The following is a 20,972-nucleotide window of genomic DNA, read 5'->3' as shown; positions in this document are numbered from 1 at the left end:
ACTCTGATTAGTCCCCGACTTTGCTCTGAAGTCACAAAGGTACCCCTTTATGACTTAACATTTAACAAATCGTGACTTTAGTAATAAGATTATTCAAAATTATAATTTAATTAGCAACTGTTTGTGGATATTTAACAAAAACATGGTACAATATTCACTTTCTTCATGAAAATTTTATTTTAATGTTTATATACTTGGGGATTTTCCAAAATACAACTGGTCATTATACATATATTTATATTCACTACTCAAAACTCACTAATTATACATATATTTATATTCAATACTCAGAACTCATTTGGCCGGGCGGTGGTGTGGCACGCCTTTAATCCCAGTATTAGGGAGGCAGAGGCAGGTGGATCTCCATGAGTTCGAGGCAGCCTGGTCTACAAGAGCTAGTTCCAGAACAGGCACCAAAAACTACAGAGAAAGTCTGTCTCAAAAAAAGAAGAAGAAGAGGAGGAGGAGGAGGAAGAGGAGGAAGAGGAGGAAGAGGAGGAAGAGGAGGAGGAAGAGGAAGAAGAAAAAGAAGGAGGAGGAAGAGGAGGAGGAGGAGAAGGTTGTTGGTTTGTGCCCCCGACCTTGTCTCATCATGGAGAAACCCTTACTTTCCATTGCTAATGTTAGGACACAGGGTCTTGGGGAAGTAATTAGTCATGAATGTGGGGTCCACTTCCATAGGACTAGCGACAGACTACATTTCTGTTTATTTCTATGATAGTTTATTGTAGTAGCTCAAATTACTTATACAGAAATTGGTGCTCCAAAAGTGTAGCTGCGGCCCGGAGGTGTGAGTGTTTACAAAGTAGGCAATGGGTAGAGGCTGGGAGTTTAAGTATGCATGCTAGGAAATTCCACAAATGGAACTTTAAAGGTATTTCCAGTCAACAAGGACAGCAACAGAGCAAGCACCTCTCTTCTCAAGGAACATCCATGTAATCATGAACAGAATGGTGATGGATACAGATTCCAAAGACCATTCTGATAAGGTTTCAGATGAAAATGAGAAACATGCCATTGGAAACTGGAGGAAAGGTCACTTTATTCCAAAGCCAAGAACTTAACTACATGGACAATGTTCTAGTTATTTCTAGAACTTTCAAGCAATAAAACTACATCTCTCTGAGATTTCCAAGAACGTGCTAAAGGAGCAGCATGGCTCCTTCTGACTACACGGGGTAAACAGAAGAAGAAATAAATACAGATGGAATTGTTAAGCAAGAAGGTAACAATTTCAATTTTGGGAAATTCTTGGCCCATCAAGACTGTGCAAATGAGAAAAAATGTTTTGCAAAGAACATCAAGGTATGTCCAAGGGACCATGCGAAATAATAGCTGGCACGGACAAGAATGCAAATTTATCATCCAGCTTAATAAGAGTGAGAAGCAGACAGGACTGCATCTGTAGAAACAGTGTTAGCTGGGAGCGAAGCACTCACTGACAATGGGACAGAGCGAGTGTAGCCTGCCAGCCTTCTTCACCTGCACAGAACTGCAGCACAGCACTACTTGGCTGGAAAACCAAAGAAGGGAAGAAAGACTACCAAGGCAAGTTGGGGATCCTCGCCTCGCTCGCTTTCAGGAGCAGCCGTGAAAACACTTGAAGCATGTGTGAGGCACAGTTGAGGCTCTGAGTCAACCTTAGCACATGAGAAAATCAGGAGGAACAGAAAACAATAGACAAAGGGCTTCCAGAGGAGCGAGAGGGGGGGCTCAGAAGTTAAAAGCTCTAGCAGAGCACCCACAGTTGGCTCCTTGAGCCCATAGCCTTTGTAACTCCAGCTCCAGGGGAACTGACACCTGCACTCATGTGTACATACCCCATCATGGACACACATACATACATACATACATACATACATACATGCATAGAGTTAAAAATAAATCTTCTTAGCTGGATAGTGGGGGTTGCACGCCTTTAATCCCAGCACTCAAGAGGCAGGTAGATCTCTGAGTTTGAGGATAGCCTGGTCTACAGAGTAAATTCTAGGACAGCCAGGACTGTTACACTGAGAAACCTTATCTCAAAAAACAAAAAAAGAAAGAAAAAGAAAAAAGAAAAAAAACTTCTTTAAAAAAAGAAAATAAAAAGGGAGGGTCTTGGAAAAAAAATAGCCAAGGGAAGTAGAAAAAGACAAGATCTCCTGAGTAAATTGGGACCATGGGGACCTTAGGAGAGGGTTGAAGGGGAGGGCAGAGGCATGGAGGGGAGTAGAGGAAAATGTAAAGCTCAATAAAAATCAATTAAAAAATGAAAACACTTAAAAAATTAAAATTGTTTGATACTACAAAAAAAAAATAGCCAAGCTTGGAAACTGATGTCTTGGTATGGTGCTTCAAGTAAAGAAGTACCAACTGAGTCCTTTAGGATCTTAGTCTCTATTACTGTTATTTTGGTATACGTACGTAGCCTTTGCCTGGACACATTAAAACCCAGCCTCTTAACCCATGTGGTAGACAGACCATTTGGACTCAAGCACTACCTTTCGATTCAGCATCGCCCACATCAGGCTGTCCAGAGTACCGTTTGCAATAAGATAGTGAACATTCACAGAACTGCACTGTCCGATTCGGTGAGCGCGGTCTTCAGCTTGTTTGATATGTCCAGGGTCCCAGTACAACTCAGCGAAGACAACGTGACTTGCAGCAGTAAACGTCAGACCCTAAGCAAAACAAAGCAAAGTAACTGAGGCACAAATAAGCTGAGCATGAGATATATACACATAGCACAAAACTCACATGTAACATAAAGCCTTCCTGAACACATTAAAAAAAAAAGAAAATAAGAGTTCTAGTCAGCTTTAACTGTCAACTTGACAGCATGTAGTCATCTGAGAAGGGAGAAGACAACTGAGTGACTGCTCAGGTCAGCCTGGCCTGTGGGATCATCTTGACTGTTACTAACTATAAGAGGGCTCAGCCCGCTGTGTTGGCACCATCCCCTGGGCAGGTGGTCCCTGGCTTTGTAAGCCAGCTGTGTTCCTCCTTCAAGCCCTGCTTGAGTTCCCGACTTTCCTCAATGACGGACTATAACCTTTAAGCTGAAGTAATTTGACCCTAAGTTGCTTGTGGTCAAAGTGTTTTTATCACAGCAACAGAGATGAAACTAGAACACTAAGAAACTTAACACAAGTGAGTCATGCGATGCAAGACAAATTAAGAAGATCTAATTCATGAACGGCAGATGAAGGCTTCTTATTGTGAAATACTCAAGGGAGCTACAAGAAACATATTTAAAGACATTTCAATAGGCAGGTTTATGGGCACTGAACATACAAACAAAATCAACTTTATCCCTTGGAAGAGTCCGATTCACTTTGCTACTGGAAAATCTAACGAAATACATTATAAAAGAGAATGTGATTTGTAGCACATGGTATCCATGGCAACTAGGCACCAAGCACTGACATGCTCTTCATTTAATTCAATCCACTGTGCTGGAAAGTGAGAGGAACATGTCTCTAGCCATGCAGTTTCCTCCTGTGAAATCTCCCATGCGACAGCTCTAAGACCCTCAAGTTTATTGCTTCCAGTCTCAGTGTGTCATGCAGCTGCTGTATTCTCTGTGCGACTGCCTTTTACATGAACGTGAAATACTATGGCAGAAAAACATTAAGTCTTATTTTACATCCAGTACATGAAAATGTGTCAAGATGCACAGCTCCTACAACGGCGGGCTGAGTGAACTCTGAAGCATGTATACAGCCAAAGGTGTGGGCAGACGACAAAAAGTCTACCTTACTTTAGAAATATGGTTTAATTCATGCAGTTCACAAGGACTAGAGCTTTTGTGAAGGATGGGTTTTTTGAGACTATTAAACTGTTATTTTTACTTTAAGTCAAAATACTTTTGTTATAACAAAATCATACTTTGTTGCCCTACTTAATGAGGAGACAACTCAGTCAGGACAGAACTTGCCTTGCAGATGTGAGGACCTGAGTTCTTTTCTCAGAACCCACGTAAAAAGCTGAGCGTGGAGGTGTGCACTTGTAATTCTAGGACTCGGGAGGTGGAGATGGACAGAGTGCTGGGACTCACTGCTGTAGAAGGAAGCGGCGGGCTGTGTCCCGCCAACCGGCTAGCTTTGCCCAAAATAATTACACGGAAACTGTATTCTTTTAAGACACTGCCTGGCCCATAGTTTCAGCCTCTTATTGGCTAATTCTCACATCTTCCTTTAACCCATATTTAGTAATCCGTGTAGCACCACGAGGTGTGGCTTACCAGGAGAGATCTTAACCTGCGTCCATCTCAGAGAGGAGAATCATGGAGACTCACTATGGCGACTGCAGCGTCTCCCCCCTCCTGCTACCCAGCATTCTGTTCTGTCTACTCTGCCTACCTAATTTTCTGTTCTCTTAAAGGGCCAAGGCAGTTTTCTTTATTAATAATGAAAGTAACACATAGACACTCCTCCATCATTTCCCCTTTGCCCCACATTGGGCGCCAGATGATGGTGTAAATCACAAACAATCCCACACCAGTTTGGAATTATGATTAATAGAATGGTTATTTATTTAAAGGGGAAAAAACTTACAGATCACCGTCCTAGACAACAGCCCTCTGCACAATCAGGAAGGGAGCCTAGTCGTCAGAAGCGGAGCCGGAAGCCAGAGAGCAAGCGGAGGGAAGTGGCCGCATTTTTAAAAAGAGAGACCACGCCCCAATGGGCTGGTATCTCAGCGGCTATTGGCTAAAGGAGCAGAAGGAGCTCCCGCAACACTAAAAGGGGAAATGATGGAGGAGTGTCTATGTGTTACTTTCATTATTAATAAAGAAAACTGCCTTGGCCCTTTAAGAGAACAGAAAATTAGGTAGGCAGAGTAGACAGAACAGAATGCTGGGTAGCAGGAGGGGGGAGACGCTGCAGTCGCCATAGTGAGTCTCCATGATTCTCCTCTCTGAGATGGACGCAGGTTAAGATCTCTCCTGGTAAGCCACACCTCGTGGTGCTACACGGATTACTAAATATGGGTTAAAGGAAGATGTGAGAATTAGCCAATAAGAGGCTGAAACTATGGGCCAGGCAGTGTTTTAAAAGAATACAGTTTCCGTGTAATTATTTTGGGCAAAGCTAGCCGGTTGGCGGGACACAGCCTGCCGCTTCCTTCTACACACTGCCAGTCCGCCTGGACTAATTGGGGAGCCCCAGCCTTGAGACCATGTCTCAAAAACACCAGGTGCAAAAGCCCAGCATTTAATCCTAGCACTCAGGAAGCAGAGGCAGCCTGCTCTAACTAGTGAGTTCCGGGACAGAGAGTGAAACCCTGTCTCAAAAACCCCAAAATAGAGAAACAAAGAAAAAGAGAAACAAACCACCAAACAAACAAGGTAAATGATTCTGGAGCTACAATTCCAGACCCCTGAGACTCACACATGACCATGCTTGCAAGATCACTATCATTCTAAGAAGTAGTCAGTCTACGGTATGAGATCAGCCAGGACAACACCCTTGCGTCTTCCTTTTGTTCGTACGAGCACCTCAGCCTTCCAGTGTACAAGTGCTGACTTATGTAAGCGCTTCACGAGCACCACCCTGAATAAAATATGAGTGCCCCGTACATTCTTAATTTCAAAATGTCATTTATTTTTAATCCTATTTTAAACTCGTAATAGCCCTGCCTTTCCTGTCTGGTTCCATCCTACTTATCATGTCTCCTGACGGGGACAATCACCCATTTCTAATTTTAGGTTCTTGGTAATATTCTGTATGGCTAGAATATTCTAACCGATAAATACATCAGATTTTAGGAAGCTTAATCCAACATAAGGAATTACTGAGACAACTCCTCGTGGGTGCTAAACAGTTTTTCTACACACAGCATTTTATAGACCTCGACTGGCTGGGTAAAAAAGTGGTCTTTAACATATAACAGGTGTATGCCATGGACATATGCTCAGATGCTCAGTTAGCATCCCCCATGCTAAATGAAATTATCTGGTTTAGACATTCACATCAAAATGTTTATTCTAGCAGCATAAATCCAAAACGATCCTCTCTTACATAGAGTTATATACTCTCTATAACTGCCTCTTTTATGTAATACTTACTCTCCTCAGGTCTTTTTCTCCAGGTTACCTGACTGTCAGTGGGTAACCTGGACTGTGACGGCCTGAATAGGATGACCCCTATCGGCTCATACATTTGAATACCCGGTCCCTAGTTGGTGGAAACTGTTTGGAAAAGTTAGGAGGTATGGCCTTGTTGGAGGAGGTGTGTCAGGCTTTGAGGTTTCAAAAGGCCATGCCATTCCCAGTTTACTCTCTGCCTTGTGCCTGTGGATCAGGATGTAAACTCTCAGGTACTGCTCCAGCACCGTGCCTGCCTGCCTGCGGCTGTGCTCCCTGCCTGCGGCTGTGCTCCCTGCCTGTGGCTGTGCTTCCTGCCATGATGGCCATGGAATCTAACCCTCCGGAACCATAAACTCCAAATTAAACACTTTAAAAAAATAATAATAAATTGCCTTGGCAATGGTATTTTGTCACAGCGATAGAAAAGTAACTAAGACAAGGACTAAAGACTGCTCCTCCCAGATGCCCTTGTAGTTAGCTGGGGCCACGAGCTAACTGCTGTTTACTGAGAAGCCGACCGGACTGCAGATTGAACACGAGGTCCTTGTTTGGGGGCTGGGCATGATGGTGCAGGGGTTTAATTCCAGCCCTGGGGAGGCAGAGACAGAGGGATTTCTTTGAGTTAGAGGTCAGCCTTATCTAAAAAGTGAGTTTCAGGATAGCCAGGGCTATTACACAGAGAAACTCTGTCTTAAAGGGAAAAAAGAAGAGATCATTGCTTGGAGTAGAAAGAAAAATTCTGGAAGAAGCCAGATGTGGTGGTGTATGCTTTTAATCCTAGCACTCTGAGAGGCAAATGCAGGTAGATCTCTGTGAGCTCAAGGCCAGTCTGGTCTACATAGTGAGTTCCAGGTCAGCAAGGGATAATAAAGTGAAATCTTATTTCAAAAAACAAACAAAAAAAGAAAAACAAACTGCTAGAAGGGATGTGGCCCTAAGGACTTTGGGGGACTATTACTGTGCAAGGCAAAAGAATCGGCATGATAAAATTACACTAATTAATTAATTGTATGCGTGCATACACTGAGGCCGGAGGACAACCTGAGTTACTGTTCTTTGTGGTTCGGGTAGTCAACGGTAGGAGGCCCATACCCAGTGGCTGAGTCCGCACGCATGTGCACAAGAGCAGCACTAACTGACACTCAGTGGGATACTTAAAGAAAAGGAATGAAGTTGGGAGGGAGATGCAGTAGATGAGGGTGAGAGGAGCTAAGGGAAGGGGATAAGGGGCAGACATGACTACAGTACATGCATGAAGTTTTCATAGAATAAAAATAAGAGGCTGCCCTCTATTATGTTTTCTAGCACTCTGAAGTAGAACTTATTAGAGCAAGTATCCATATATAAAATACAATGATACAAACCAAAATTAGCATTAATGGACTTTTTGTTATTTTCATGATACTTTCTTATCAGACTTAGACCTGAGTCTCTTACCTGGCCAGCAGCCTGAATGCTCAGGATGGCCACACGAGTATCGGGGTCCTTCTGAAATTGATTAACCAGGTGAATCCTTTCTGAAGATGGAACACTTCCATCTATCCTGATGTAACGAGCCTAGAATAAGGGAAATAGCAAAATTAGACAAGCCCTAGGCAACCATCTTATTCTATATATTTTATACCTTACTTTAGTAATCATATAAAGATACAAACTGGTTAAAATGACACATCAGCAAATGTCACACAGTAAGAATCTTAACAAAATATAGTAATTTCTTACTTAAAAATTTTATTATACATATTAGTGTGTGTGTGTGTGTGTGTGTGTGTGTGTGTATGTGTGTTTGGGCATGCACACGTACATATATGGAGGTCAGAGAACAACTTACAGGAGCTGGTTCTCTCCTTCTACCATGTGGGTTTCAGTGATTGAACTCAGGTTATCAGGTTGGTGACAAGTACCTTTGGTGACAAGCTGAACCATCTTGCCTACCCCTATTTCTGACTTTTTAACATACTTGAAGATAGGCTTTTTGTTTAATGCATTTAATGCACTTTTTTTTGAGACCAGGTCTATATAGCTTTGGTGCCTGTCCTGGAACTAGCTCTTGTAGACCAGACTGGCTTCAAACTCACAGAGACCTTCCTGCCTCTGCCTACCAAGTGCTGGGATTAAAGCGGTGTGCCACCACAGCCCAGCTATGTTTAATGCATCTTAATTCCACTGTGGTGGTTTGAAAGAGAATAGTCCCTAGAGATTCACATATCTGAATGTTTGGCCCCCATTGGTGAGACTGTTTGGGAAGCACTGGGAGGCGTGGCCATGTTGGAGGAGGTGTGTCATGGTGGAGGGTGGGTTTGGAGGTTTCACAATCCACACCATTCCCAAGTTAGCTTTCTCTCTGCCTTGTGGTTGTCTCAGCATGTAGGGTCTTGGCTACTGCTCCAGCACCGCGCCTGCCTGCCATCACCTTGCTCTCTGATACAAAGGTCATGCACTCGACCCCTGAAACTGTAAACTCGATAACTCTTTTTCTATAAATTGCCTTGGTCATGGTGTCTTTATACAGTAATAGAAAAGTATCTAAGATAGCCATCAATGCCAAGGGCAATTGCTTTTATGCAACAGAAGCTCTATAAATATTTTTAATGAAGCAAATGTTCCTTCAGTAAAATTCTATCCAAGTTCATAGGCAACCTTAGGCAGTAGGTAAGAGTAACTTTAGGGTCACAGGATAAGTTACTTCAGAATAAAATGAAAAGTAGATGTGAGAGAAAGGAGAGATGATTTTATTCAGGTATTAGGGAAGTACGGAGACTGGTATAAGTGTTTCTGAAACACAACCAAACATTACCTGGGAAAGGAACACTCTAAATCTACCATTCATGACCTCTTTTTTCACATTATTAAACTGAAAGAACTATGTGAGATGACTGTAACCATTGAAGTGAGGAGTTACGACACCCACACACACCTCTAAAAACGGAGACTCATTAAGTTTTAAATTGAACAGACTGTCTTCAAGAACAATTTATGTGGTGAAAGAGCTGTGTGTTAGAAATGGCTAAAGAGAGCAAATCCAGCCTCACAGAAAGAAGTCAAGCTGCCAGTCTGGAGCGTGGTGTGGCACACATCTTTAATCCCAGCACTTGAGAGGCAGGGGCAGTGGATCTCTATGTTCAAGGCCAGCCTGGTCTACAGAGTGAGTTCTAAGACAGCCAGGATTACACAGAGAGACCCTGTCTTGAAAAGCCAAAAGAAAAGAAAAGTTAAGCCCTAATTTCCAAATCAAACTGTCCAAGTATCATTAAATGATTCTTAAAAACAAAACAAAACAAAACAAAACCCTACATACCTGGACATAAGTGTGAGTGTGGGTAAGTGATTGCCCCAGTGTGGAGGTGGAGGTCAGATAACAACCTCAAGGGCTGGTCCTGGCTTTCCACCTTGTTCGAGGGGAGTCTCTGGTTTTTCCACTGTGTACAGCAGGCTAGCAGGGTGCTCCTGTCTCTGCTTCCCATCTCACAGTCGAGTGCTCGGATTAGGACAGCAACTACATCCTAGTTCCTCATGCTCACAGAGCAAACTACTCACTGAGTCCTCTCTCCAGCCCTAAATTAGTAACTTTGTTTCTTCACAAAGCATAACCTGACCAATGAACCACTCAGTATCCCTTACAGATTATAAAATCCTCTCAGGATCTTTCTAAACACTTGGTCAGAGCATGGGGTAATGGAGAGAAATCCTTCTTGCTCCATGAATAGCTATATTTTTAACTGCAAAGCAGCATGAGATCCAGCACATCAGCACAATGGATGCGAGGAAGAGCGGCCTGCTGTGCCTGGGTCAGAATCTAGGAAATCTAAGACTAAATACATTCAGAATGGAAAGTAATAGGAATCTATTCTCTTCAATGACTTAAAAATTACTTGTAAGGTTAATGTAATCTTTCTCAGAGTGAAAATCAATAGAACCTTTCATGTTATGACATCACACTATGCTATCATAAACCCGTCCGTGAAGGAAGACACCAGAATATATTACAAACACACTAGTTAATGACTAGCATAGCTTTAGTGCTGTCTTTGAAAACACTGGCTGTACTGCTCCAGGTGAACAAGGTTCACACCAGTTGCCAGGATGTTTCTTACAGCTGCCGCCACACACCTGTGTAAGCCCCAAGCACGCACAGGGCAGATGGCAGGCAAAGCTTTGAAATGAACAATGGGAGATGCCATCTCTGATGTGAATACTGGAACCTGAAGTGGATCTTGGAGGATTCCGGGGAGATCACTGACCTTGCGGTACGGCCTGGTAAACCGAGTGGGCCACCCACATGAACTTTAATGGGTCCATACTCATTCTAATGACAATTTCCCATAGAGTATATGGCCTGTGAGCTTAAAAAGTCTGAAAGTTTAGGGGCAGTGATTTTCATCACTGTGTTCTCTTCCGTTAGCGACATTTAGGTGTGTGTGCAATTACACCACTCGTGTGTTATCTCCTGGAACAGGGAAGGACTCCCTTAGGGAGTCAGGACAGAAGAGCTTCGTCAACTCAGATAAACTGGACAAAGGAAAAATTTAAAATTGATATAAAGAAGAAAACAATATACCATGGTATTAATATATTATTAAAATTTGTAAGAAAATATTCAATTATTGATAAAACAATATATTATAAAAACATCATCCACATAAATCACGGGACTAAAAGTGATTTTCAGTATGGTGAAAATATGCAATCTAAAACTTATTTTATAAAAAAAATCACAATACCTTGTTTTCGATGACGGCTTCTGTGCACGCCTGGAGCATAGTTAAATGGTGAGCAAAGACCAGAAATTTAAGTGACTCATTCTGGAGCAACATCTTAATATAGTCCTTCACCGCACCTGCCTAAATAGTAAAGTCAGGTTTTATTAACTTCATCAAAATTTTTAATAAAGCACCATGTCACTTTTAATAAAGGAAAAATAAGAAAGCTCCCGACCCCAGGAAGTATCTTTAGATACATATCTCCATGACCCCCAGCTGGTGTGTCCCTATGCAGCCTACTAAGCTGGAAGCCACATGCAGGGAGTATTGGAAAGCTACCCGAGTACACGCCCTGCTGTTTGGTGGTGCTGGTGGGACAAAATGCCGCGGAGAAATCCATTTAAAGCAGAGGAAATTTATTTTGGTGCCAAGTTTCCTCTCAATCCCTAGTCAGCTCTGAGTTCTGGGAAGGCAGAGCGTCATGGCAGGCAACCTGCGAAGGGGGCTCAGCTCATCTCCCCACAGCTCCACAGCAGGGGGAAGGCATCATGGACTAGATACACACCTTTTCAGGACGGCTGCCACTGATTCACCTGGATGACAGACTTATAAGCTGTAAGGTGAAATGAACCCTTTCCTCCCCAAGATGCTATTGGTCATGGTGTTTGATCATAGTAATAGAAATCATAATAAAACAAGAAAGTTCTGGAAGAACCTGAAGAGATAGGCTCAAGAGCACAAGAGGGAGGACTAAGATAACAGAATGAAATGGAGGAATTGATGTAGAAAGAATAAAGTCATGAACATTAACATTGAATTGGCATTCTTGGGTAAAGTCTCTCCAAGTTATCCAGCAAGAGTAAGACATAAGGAAGGGGTGATTTAAACTTAAAATATGAATACACTGTCTTTTAGCTGTTACTGGTTGATTGTGGTAGTGTATGTCCGCAATTCTAGGAGGCTGAGCCAGAAAGATTACAAATTTAAGACTAGCCTGAGCCGGGCAGTGGTGGCGCACGCCTTTAATCCCAGCACTCGGGAGGCAGAGGCAGGCGGATCTCTGTGAGTTCGAGGCCAGCCTGGTCTACAAGAGCTAGGTCCAGGACAGGCTCTAAAAAAGCTGCAGAGAAACCCTGTCTTGAAAAAACCAAAAAAAGAAAAAAAAAGACTAGCCTGGGTTATACAGGGAGTTCCAGAATTAAAATAAAGAAATAAAAAGGAGAGGGGCTGGAAAAATGGCTCAGTGATTAAGAGTGCTTGCTCCTTGTACAGAGGACCCAAGTACCATTTTCCAGCATGTACACTACATGGCTCACGAGTGCCTGTAGCTCCAGGGTGTATGATGCCCTCTTATTGCCCACAGGCTCCTAAGTGCATGCACAAACATGCACACACACATACACATACAGAGACACATACACATATATAAATAAAGTTAAAATAAATGTTTTAATAAACAAATGACAAAAATTTGGTTACTTAGAAAGTTTGGATAAAGGTATCAGGCTGAACTCACTCAACCCCTATTCCTTCTTAGTTTAAGAATAGCAAAGGACACAAGCACAAAGTCAAGAGCAAAATCGAGGAAGCTAAGAAGTACACGATGCCTGGGTAACTGATTCTCTATCCTGGGAGATCCCAGGCTGGCAATATGAGATACACAGAAGTACCTGGTTTCTACTCAGCCATGTAAAAGGCCCAGGAGGAATAGGGTGAGGGGGAGCTAGAACTGGGACAAGCTAAGGAAATGTAGAAGTAGGGGGCTGTGCACAGCTTAGGCCTCATCCTGAACATATACGTTCCATGCACCCATCCTGGCAGCAAACTGGAATATATTATTCAGATGGGGGTAAAATAGGAATGAGTAGAATCCTGCACTGAGGGTAAGCAGTAGGGTGTGAAGGCAAGCTCAAAAAAGATGCACCAGGCATGTAATCCCCAATGCAACAGTGGTGAATGGCAGGGTAAAAAAGGTTATGAGGTTTCTATACTCATGTCCAGCCTCCAGAATTGTGAACTAAATAACCTTACATTGTTTATAAATGTTCCAGTCTCAAGTGTTGTGCTACAGCTGCACACAAGTGAATCAGGGAGTAGGCACAGTGCATAAAAATTGTGAGTATTAAATTAAAGTTATATAAATAGATACTGAAAGACTGAGTATATAATTCAGGGATAAAGCACATTATTTGCCTAGTGCTTACAAATTTCTAGGCTTGATATCTAGGCAAAAGGAAGGAAGGAAGGAAGGAAGGAAGGAAGGAAGGAAGGAAGGAAGGAAGGGAGGAAGGGAGGAAGGGAGGATCAACAGGGAAGAAGAGGAAGAGGAAGAGGTGGAAAAGGGAGGGAATAGGAAGAAGAGGAAAGGCGGGGAAGGAGAAGGAGGGGAGGGGAAAAGAAGAGAGGGGGAGAAAGGGAAGAGGGAAGAGGAGGACAAGAAGGGAAATGAGAAGGGAGAAAAAAGGATGGTGACAATCTTGAAAGAAAATAAAACGAGTCGCAGAGGAAAGAAAGCTCAACAAATGAGAACAAAGCAAGACATTCTGGTGGGCTGCTACTGCGCAGCTGTAGATAACGCAGTGCACATTTCAAAAAGCTAAAGCTAAAGAAGGAATTTTAAATGTTTTCACCATAAAAAAATGACAAGGCACTACATGCTGCCCTGATTTAAATATTATATAACATATTAGACTATTACATGGCATAAAACATAAACTAACAGTATATCAAGGCTCACCTGAAAATATTTTAAACATGGGTCTAAAAACATATGTAGTAAATACTGATCAGGACAAAATTAGCATAACTTTAAAAGTTAGTAAAATTATACAACTTTGATGGAAGGATGGGAATAAGAGACAGGCTTGCATCTGGGGAGGGGCAGAGACATAGGAGGTGACGTTTTTCAAGGCTACTGGCAAGTAAACTGGCATGGCTGGAACTAAGAGGGAAGCAGTAATGCAAACTAAGATGCTACAGAAGCAAGGCTGAGACGGAATGAATTAGCACAAAACAAAGACCAACACTCAGCTTTCGCAAGAACTGGAAGTGGCAGTTAACGGGGTATAAAGCTACGGGACTTACTTTTGGAAGTGATTATTTTCCATTGTTAACATAGCTTTAGTAACCTTGAAATTAAAAATTTAAAAATGCCTACCTAAAATTTAGATGTATTGACTACAAAGCCTCACAAGGTTTATTCTGCTGTATTTTGCATATTTTCTGAACAATAGAATTCATCATGTAGTGAGTCTGGAGGCTGGCTAAAGCTTTAGATGTCAGTGCTTCAGAAAGTGGAAAAGAAGTTCTCTCAAAACAAGCAGCTATAAAGTCTAGATATGTTGTCATGGCAACTGAAGCACTTTAATAAAGTGCATGTTTGCCTAAAGAGCTATATTTACTGGGATAAGCTTTTCGGTAAGTACATGCCAAGCTGGAATGTGTCAAGGGGACATTCATTACAATCCAAATCTAGATTTACAAATGGAACAATTGTTGTAACCTGAAGGTCTCACATGCCTTCTTCCCAAGTGAGATCTATATCTATATCTATATCTATCTCTATCTCTATCTATCTATATCTATATCCACATGTCGAGCCCTCCCATTCCTTCCTCAGCCCAAGGCTCAGAAAAGGTGGGGCAGAAAGAATAAAAAGAGCCCAAGGATGGGGAAATGCTATAAAAGTGGTGTGCTCCAGACATGACATAGTTCTGGTACAAGTGAATTCACAACAGTTGTGGCTACCTGTATAACCAAGTCAGTTACAGCTCCAGCATGAATGAGAGAGGGGAGGGACAGCCATTTTTGAGATTGTGGCCACCAGTAGATTGCCCATGCACTAGTGTGTAGCTCCACACCTGTGAGCAGCACTAACTGGACGCAGTGGGTTATATTTAAGGAGGGGCCCTAAAGTCAGGAGGGAGATGTCCTCGGGGAGGTTATAGAGTTTTAATGAAGAGTGGGGGTTGATATGATCAAGATATATTATATACATACATACAATTTGAAGAATAATTTTTTAATAATTTATTTTTATTTTATGTGCATTGGTGTTTTCCTGCATGCCTATCTGTGTGAGGGTATCTGATCCCATGTAACTGGAGTTACAGACAGTTGTGAGCTGCCATGTGGGTGCTGGGAGTTGAACCTGGGATCTCTAGAAGAACCAGTGCTCTTAACTGCTAAGCCATCTATCTCCAGCACTGACGAACATTTTTTTTATATTTTATTTATTTATTATGTATACAATATTCTGTCTGTGTGTCTGCCTGCAAGCCAGAAAAGGGCATCAGATCTCATTTCAGATGGTTGTGAGCCACCATGTGATTGCTGGGAATTGAACTCAGGACCTTTGGAAGAGCAGGCAATGCTCTTAACCGCTGAGCCATTTCTCCAGCCCTGACGAACAATTTTTAAATGATGATTGGATGGAGTTTTGAGTTAATTGCACAACAGGTAAATGAGAAATTCATAAGGACAAAGTTATTTGTATGTGTATGTGTGCATGCACATAAAGACATATGCTTAAAACTTTCAATGTCTGCATAGAGCTGCTTTTCCAAAGTTAAGCCTGATGTGGGATTTCCCTCTGTGTACTGTGATTACCATTAATGAATAAAGAACTGCTTTGAGCCTATAGCAGAGCAGGGCAGGGAGGAATGGACTGAATGCTGGGAGAAAGGAGGCAGGGTCAGAGAGAGATGCCATGTAGCCCTACCAAAGAGAGATGCCAAAACTTTAGCCAGTAAGCCACAGCCATGTGGCCACACACAGATTAATAGAAATGAGTTAAATTAATATGTAAGAGTAGGCAATAAGAAGCTAGAGCTAATGGGCCAAGCAGTGATTTAATCACAGTTTTTGTGTGATAATTTTGGTTCTGGGCGGCCAGGACAAACAAGCGGCTCTCCTCTAACATAATTCCACAGAGTATGTAGTATATGACCTCAGATACAGCAGGAAGGAGGCAGAGGTGGGTGGATCTCTGAGAATCTGAGGCCAGCCTGGTTTACATGGAGTTCCAGGCTAGTCAGGACTATCTACCTAGTAAACCCTGTCTCAGAAAAAAAAAAAAAAAAAGAAAGAAAAAGAAAGAAAGAAAAGAAAAAATCAGCTAGGATGGACACAGCAACTTAAACATCATCTGAGACGTTGATTTCTAGAAGCGAATACATTTGGAATACAAAATACCTGCATAGTAAGTGGACTCTAAGGATTCTTTCAGGTTCTGAAATTAGTGATGGCATGGATTGCATTTTATTTTGCTTTGCAAAGATTTATTTTATTTTTAATTATGTGCATGCATATAAGTGTGGATACCACAGAAGCCAGAGGTGTCAGAGCCTTTATAGCTGGTGCTGGGAACTGAACTCTGGTTCTCTGGAAGAGCAGTACTTGTTCTTCACTGAGTCATCCCTCCATGACCCTCCATGACTCTACATGCATTTTTACTATATTTCATTTTAAGTAACTATCAATGCCATTGCACTGCCAGATTTTAAATGATCTGAATAAGCATTTGCTTGCAATGCTAGTAGATGTGTGTGGTGGTGGCCCTGGTAAGGATCAATACCTTGGTGATGCTGGCTCAGGCTTTGTGCTACTTTTAGAAAAAGCATGAATTCACAATTATTTTATTTTACTGAAATGAATACCTGTCTGTTAGGTCAAAGCCTTGGTAATAAGTGGAGACCACATACTATATATCTTATTTAAAGAAACAGTATTTTTAACTGTATGTTTGAGATGGGGTTTTGCTATACAGAGCATGTTGGCCATGAAGCCCATGAGAATAAGCTTGCCCCTGACAGTGGAGTGTGTACTGTCACATCCATTTGGGAATGTTTTTCTTTATTTGTGTGTGTGTGTGTGTGTGTGTGTGTGTGTGTGAATGATTGCCACATGTGTACAAGTGCTTGCAGAAACCAGAAGAGGGAGTTACATCTCAGGATGAGATGCCCAGTATAGGTGCTGGGAGCTGAACTTCTGCAAAAGCAGAAAGCTATTCTGAGTCATATCTCTGGCCTCAACTTCCTTTTTTTTCTTTTCTTTTCTTTTTTTTTTTTTTTTTGAGACAGGGTTTCTCTGTAGCTTTGGAGCCTGTCCTGGAATTTGCTTTGTAGACCAGGCTGGCCTCAGATTTAAAGAGATCTACCTCCCGAGTGCTGACATTAAAGGTGTCCACCGCCACCACCCAGCAACTTTCAAATATTTTAGAAGAGGTATATACTTTGTGAAATAAAAAGTGAAAAAAACACTATATTGATTGACAACCTGATGAAAGTTGTTTAAAATTGTCAGCCTTAAATCAAATAATAACAACAGAAAAAAGGCGAAGGAAGGGGTAAAGAGAGGTGACAGCAAGACCAAATTTTTAGTCAGCTTCTCCTAGCTCTCAGATAAGGCCTTCTGTGATATTCCTGCCCATGTTGGATCTGCCACTCAATCCCAGAAGATTCCTATTATGTCTGTTTTCAGGATACTCCACACTTGATAAGTGGTCAGTTGGTGATCTAACCTAGCTCCTCCTTCTATATTGGCTGTGTAAATTCTTGGCAACCTAAAGGCAAGAATCCTTCCAGGTCGGGGAACTGGGAAGGAAGCGGGCTCAGTGAGCAAAAGTGAGGAGGATCTGAGTTCAGGTACCCCAGACCCATGTAAAACTGGATGCAAAAGAATGTATCTGTAATCCCAGAGCTCTGACGGTGAGAAGGGAGATAGAGACAGAATCCCCAGAAACTCATGGCCAGCCAGCCTGGTATAAGCACCAGTGAACAAGAGACCCTGTCTCTAACAAGGCAGAAGACAGGGACTGACACTTGAGGTTTTCCTCTGACCTGTATATGTGCACCATGCACTTCCATGCTGGCACTCATAAATGAGTACCCATCCCCATACACAAATATTTTTTTTTTAAAAAAGAATTCAGTTAGATCAGTTTTACAAGAATCCCCCAAGCCATCATGTCTCTTTTTAAGCAACTGCCCATCCACTCACTCTCTTCTTCAAGCTACACAAATTCCCACTTGTCCTTGTAGTTGGAACTGAGCAACTTCTCTACAGTTGAGGTGACCCATCTTGCAGAGTATTCTTTAGCTCAACAAGTGTCACAGTGACCTCTATTTTAATAGTCATAGCTGGTAGGGAATGCAGGCAAAAAAGAAACCTCCTCTAGTCCTCTGGCTGGGACGACAGACATGCTAGATTTCCAGCGGTTCTGGGGACTCCCCCCCAACTCCAGGCTTTACATCTGCATGACAAGCACTTTAACCACTGGGGCATCTTAGCCCTAATCTCAGATTTTAAGCATCTGGGACTCCTTATAGGAAACTGTCTGTTTCCTCTAAGATGCTGTTAGTATTTTATTTGTACTTTATTGATTACTGCTGACTGCTTCCTACTAACGAACAGGAGGCAGGCTGTCTGCTACTGGTTCAGAGCCTGACATTTTCCCAAACCACAGATCAAGCGAGGAATAGGCCCTCTGCAGCCTTGGCTCCTCCTAGGCCCCGGCGGTGGAAAACTGTAGTCACCTTATTATCCCTCACTGCATTTTTAAGTGGGATGCTACTCGTGTTAAGCTGCTAAAGCAATTAAGTAGAAAACATTTTGTACCTTAAGGGAACATGTTTAAAGAAACTTCCCTTCAGCCAATAAGGCACAGAAGAATGCTACTATCCCCAAAGTGACAGGAAGTTTCAAATTATGGCTTGGTTTTAGTAATTTTCATTAAAAAAAACTGGCATTTCTCTTTAAATAGTTTCCTCTAAAAATGAGACAATATTGTAATGTGCTCCTAATAAGTGATAATTGGCTGAACCAAATATACTACATATATCTTGTTTATAAAAAGATTTATTCGAGGGCTGAAGAGATAAGTCAGTGGATAAGAGCACTTGATGCTCTTGCAGAGGACTCGGGTTCAGGTCCCAGCACCTATGTGGTGGCTTATAACCACCTGTAACTCCAGTACAGGGGATCTGACCCCCGTTTTGTCCTCCACAGGCACTGCATGCATATGGCGTCCATACGGGTAAAACACCCACACACATAAAAGAAATAGATCTTTAAAAAGATTTTTTAAAATTATGTATCTACATGCTGCTACAGATGCGCACAAGAAGGTGTTGGATCCCCTGGGGCTGGAATTAAAGGCAGTTGTGACCCAAGTGATGCAGATGCTTCCAATCAAGTCTGGTCCTCGGCAGGAGCAGTGTGCTTGCTTTACCTCTGAGTCATTTCTCCAGCCTTGAGTATCTGCCGCCTCCTCACAGGCTATTATGCTGATTCTAATTTTGAGGACTCCTCCTTGTATCAATTGCATTCACACTAAGTATTATAAGATACAATAGACAGAGAAAAAATGGTCTTTCTTGTTGGAATTGGAAAGCTCAGTGGCAGGGGTGCTTGCCCACCTAGTTTTGGTTGCTTGGTTATGCCAGTTCTCAGTAATCTCTCTGGGTTTGCACAAATTGTTTCATCCACTGGAACTGTACTCCACCAGCCAATCACCTTTTCCTTTTGCCTGGCTACATCTACTTACACATTCCTCAGGGCATCTTTTCAGTACCCTTCTCCTGGGTGCTTCCACACAGTAAGCAAAGCCTTCTGTAGGTGACTATTTATTTCACTGGTCTCTCCAAAAGGCTTCAGATTCTTTGACAAGTAGACACTGTGTCATCTTCATCACGCCCCTTCAGCATGATGAAATAGGAATTCAATGTTACACTTTTTTGTTTTGTTTTTAAAATGAAGCTTCAACACTAATGCATGCACTGTAATAACCAATCTATAATCTCTATGACTTCAATTCAATTTTCAAACTGGTATGCGAGAACTCAGCAACACATTTTGTCATAGAAAACAGAAGTGGCCTATAACTAGTTACCTCATAGTAATAATGCACGATAAACCCACTTAACCTACATGGTGGATACACTGTATTATTCAGAGTTAGAGCAGACTTTAGCTACTGGAACTCAATAACATATGGGGGAATGTATTCAGCATCCCAATTTATTAACAACAGGGAACTAATGGTTTCTTGCTGTATCCAGGAATAGAAAAACATAAAAAATACATTGGTGGCTGAAAACAGAGCTTCTGGTGTGGAAGGGAGGAAGGATGACTAAAATCTCCAGAAGCTGAGTGCCAGGGATTGACACTTTATTTTTAAGATTGCAACTCAATTTGGAGACAGTTGATTTTAATCTCTTTTCTTTCAAGGGTCTTAATAAGTTAGATGTCAACTTCCTACTAACAACCATCACTCACAACTGACAACTACAGCTTCTTAACACAGACAAAAATCACCTAAAGACTTCTTTCTCACCATGCAGTGATGGCTCATGCCTTTAATCTCAGCACTCAGGAGGTAGAGGCAGGTGGATCTCAGAGAGTTCGAGGCCAACCTGGCCTACAAAGCGAGTTCCAGGACAGGCATGACTGTAACAGAGAAACCTTGTCTCAAAAAAACAAATGAGAGCTCTTTCTCTTATTTTAAAGACGTTTTCTGTATTTAGCATTAAGCACAAAGACAGATAAGCAAACAAAACAAGTGCATGGTTATTAACAGCAAAAAAAACCGCTGTCTGTCAGCGAGATGGAGTTAGAGCTGAGTGGGACATGTCTGACTGAATGTACAATTTGAACAGTGACCACCGATCAAATGAGAACTTATGACAACTACAGCACGGGAAAATGGAGGCGCGAAAGAACGGAGATCTTTTCTTCCAATTTATGTTTTGCACTTTCATTCCCATAAAAATGTCTTTCAAACATAAAACTTAAAAAACAAAAGTTTAACCAAAAGCAATCTACATATTCAATGCAATGCCCATCAAAATCCCAGCAAAATTCTTCAAGTACCTCAAAAGAACGGTACTCAACTTCATTTGGAAAAGCAAAAAATCCAGGATAGCCAAAACAATCCTTCGCAATAAAAAAACTTCTGGAGGCATCACAATCCCTGACTTCAAACTCTACTACAGAGCTACAGTACTGAAAATAGCCTGGTATTGGCATAAGAACAAACAGGAGGACCAATGGAACCAAACAGAAGATCCGGATATCAATCCATACATCTTCGAACACCTGATCTTTGATAAAGAAGTAAAAAATATTAAATGGAAAAAAGAAAGCGTATTTAACAAGTGGTGCTGGTATAACTGGATATCAACATGTAGAATAATGAAAAT

The 20,972-nt window shown here is 41.9% G+C and overlaps 1 protein-coding gene across 4 annotated transcripts in view; it reads right to left on the bottom strand.

The window, feature by feature from the left end:
- The window catches only part of Zranb3 (zinc finger RANBP2-type containing 3), a 161,311-nt gene that overhangs the window by 31,640 nt on the left and 108,699 nt on the right, over positions 1-20,972 (bottom strand). For 3 of the 4 annotated variants that reach the window (XM_038350128.1, XM_038350130.1, XM_038350129.1), the window contains exons 9-11: positions 10,795-10,914; positions 7,511-7,630; positions 2,484-2,663 (exon numbers count right to left, since the gene is read on the bottom strand). In XM_038350128.1, coding sequence (XP_038206056.1) covers positions 2,484-2,663; positions 7,511-7,630; positions 10,795-10,914 — 420 coding nt within the window. Of the gene's footprint in view, positions 1-2,483; positions 2,664-7,510; positions 7,631-10,794; positions 10,915-19,318; positions 19,454-20,972 lie in introns of those variants that run through there. The other variant, XM_038350131.1, reaches the window with a different exon arrangement.

This window comes from Arvicola amphibius, chromosome 12 (genome assembly GCF_903992535.2).
Source record: "Arvicola amphibius chromosome 12, mArvAmp1.2, whole genome shotgun sequence".
Taxonomy (NCBI): domain Eukaryota; kingdom Metazoa; phylum Chordata; class Mammalia; order Rodentia; family Cricetidae; genus Arvicola; species Arvicola amphibius.
Note: the sequence above shows the minus strand (reverse complement) of the source record. Positions and strands in the feature narration are given on the sequence as shown.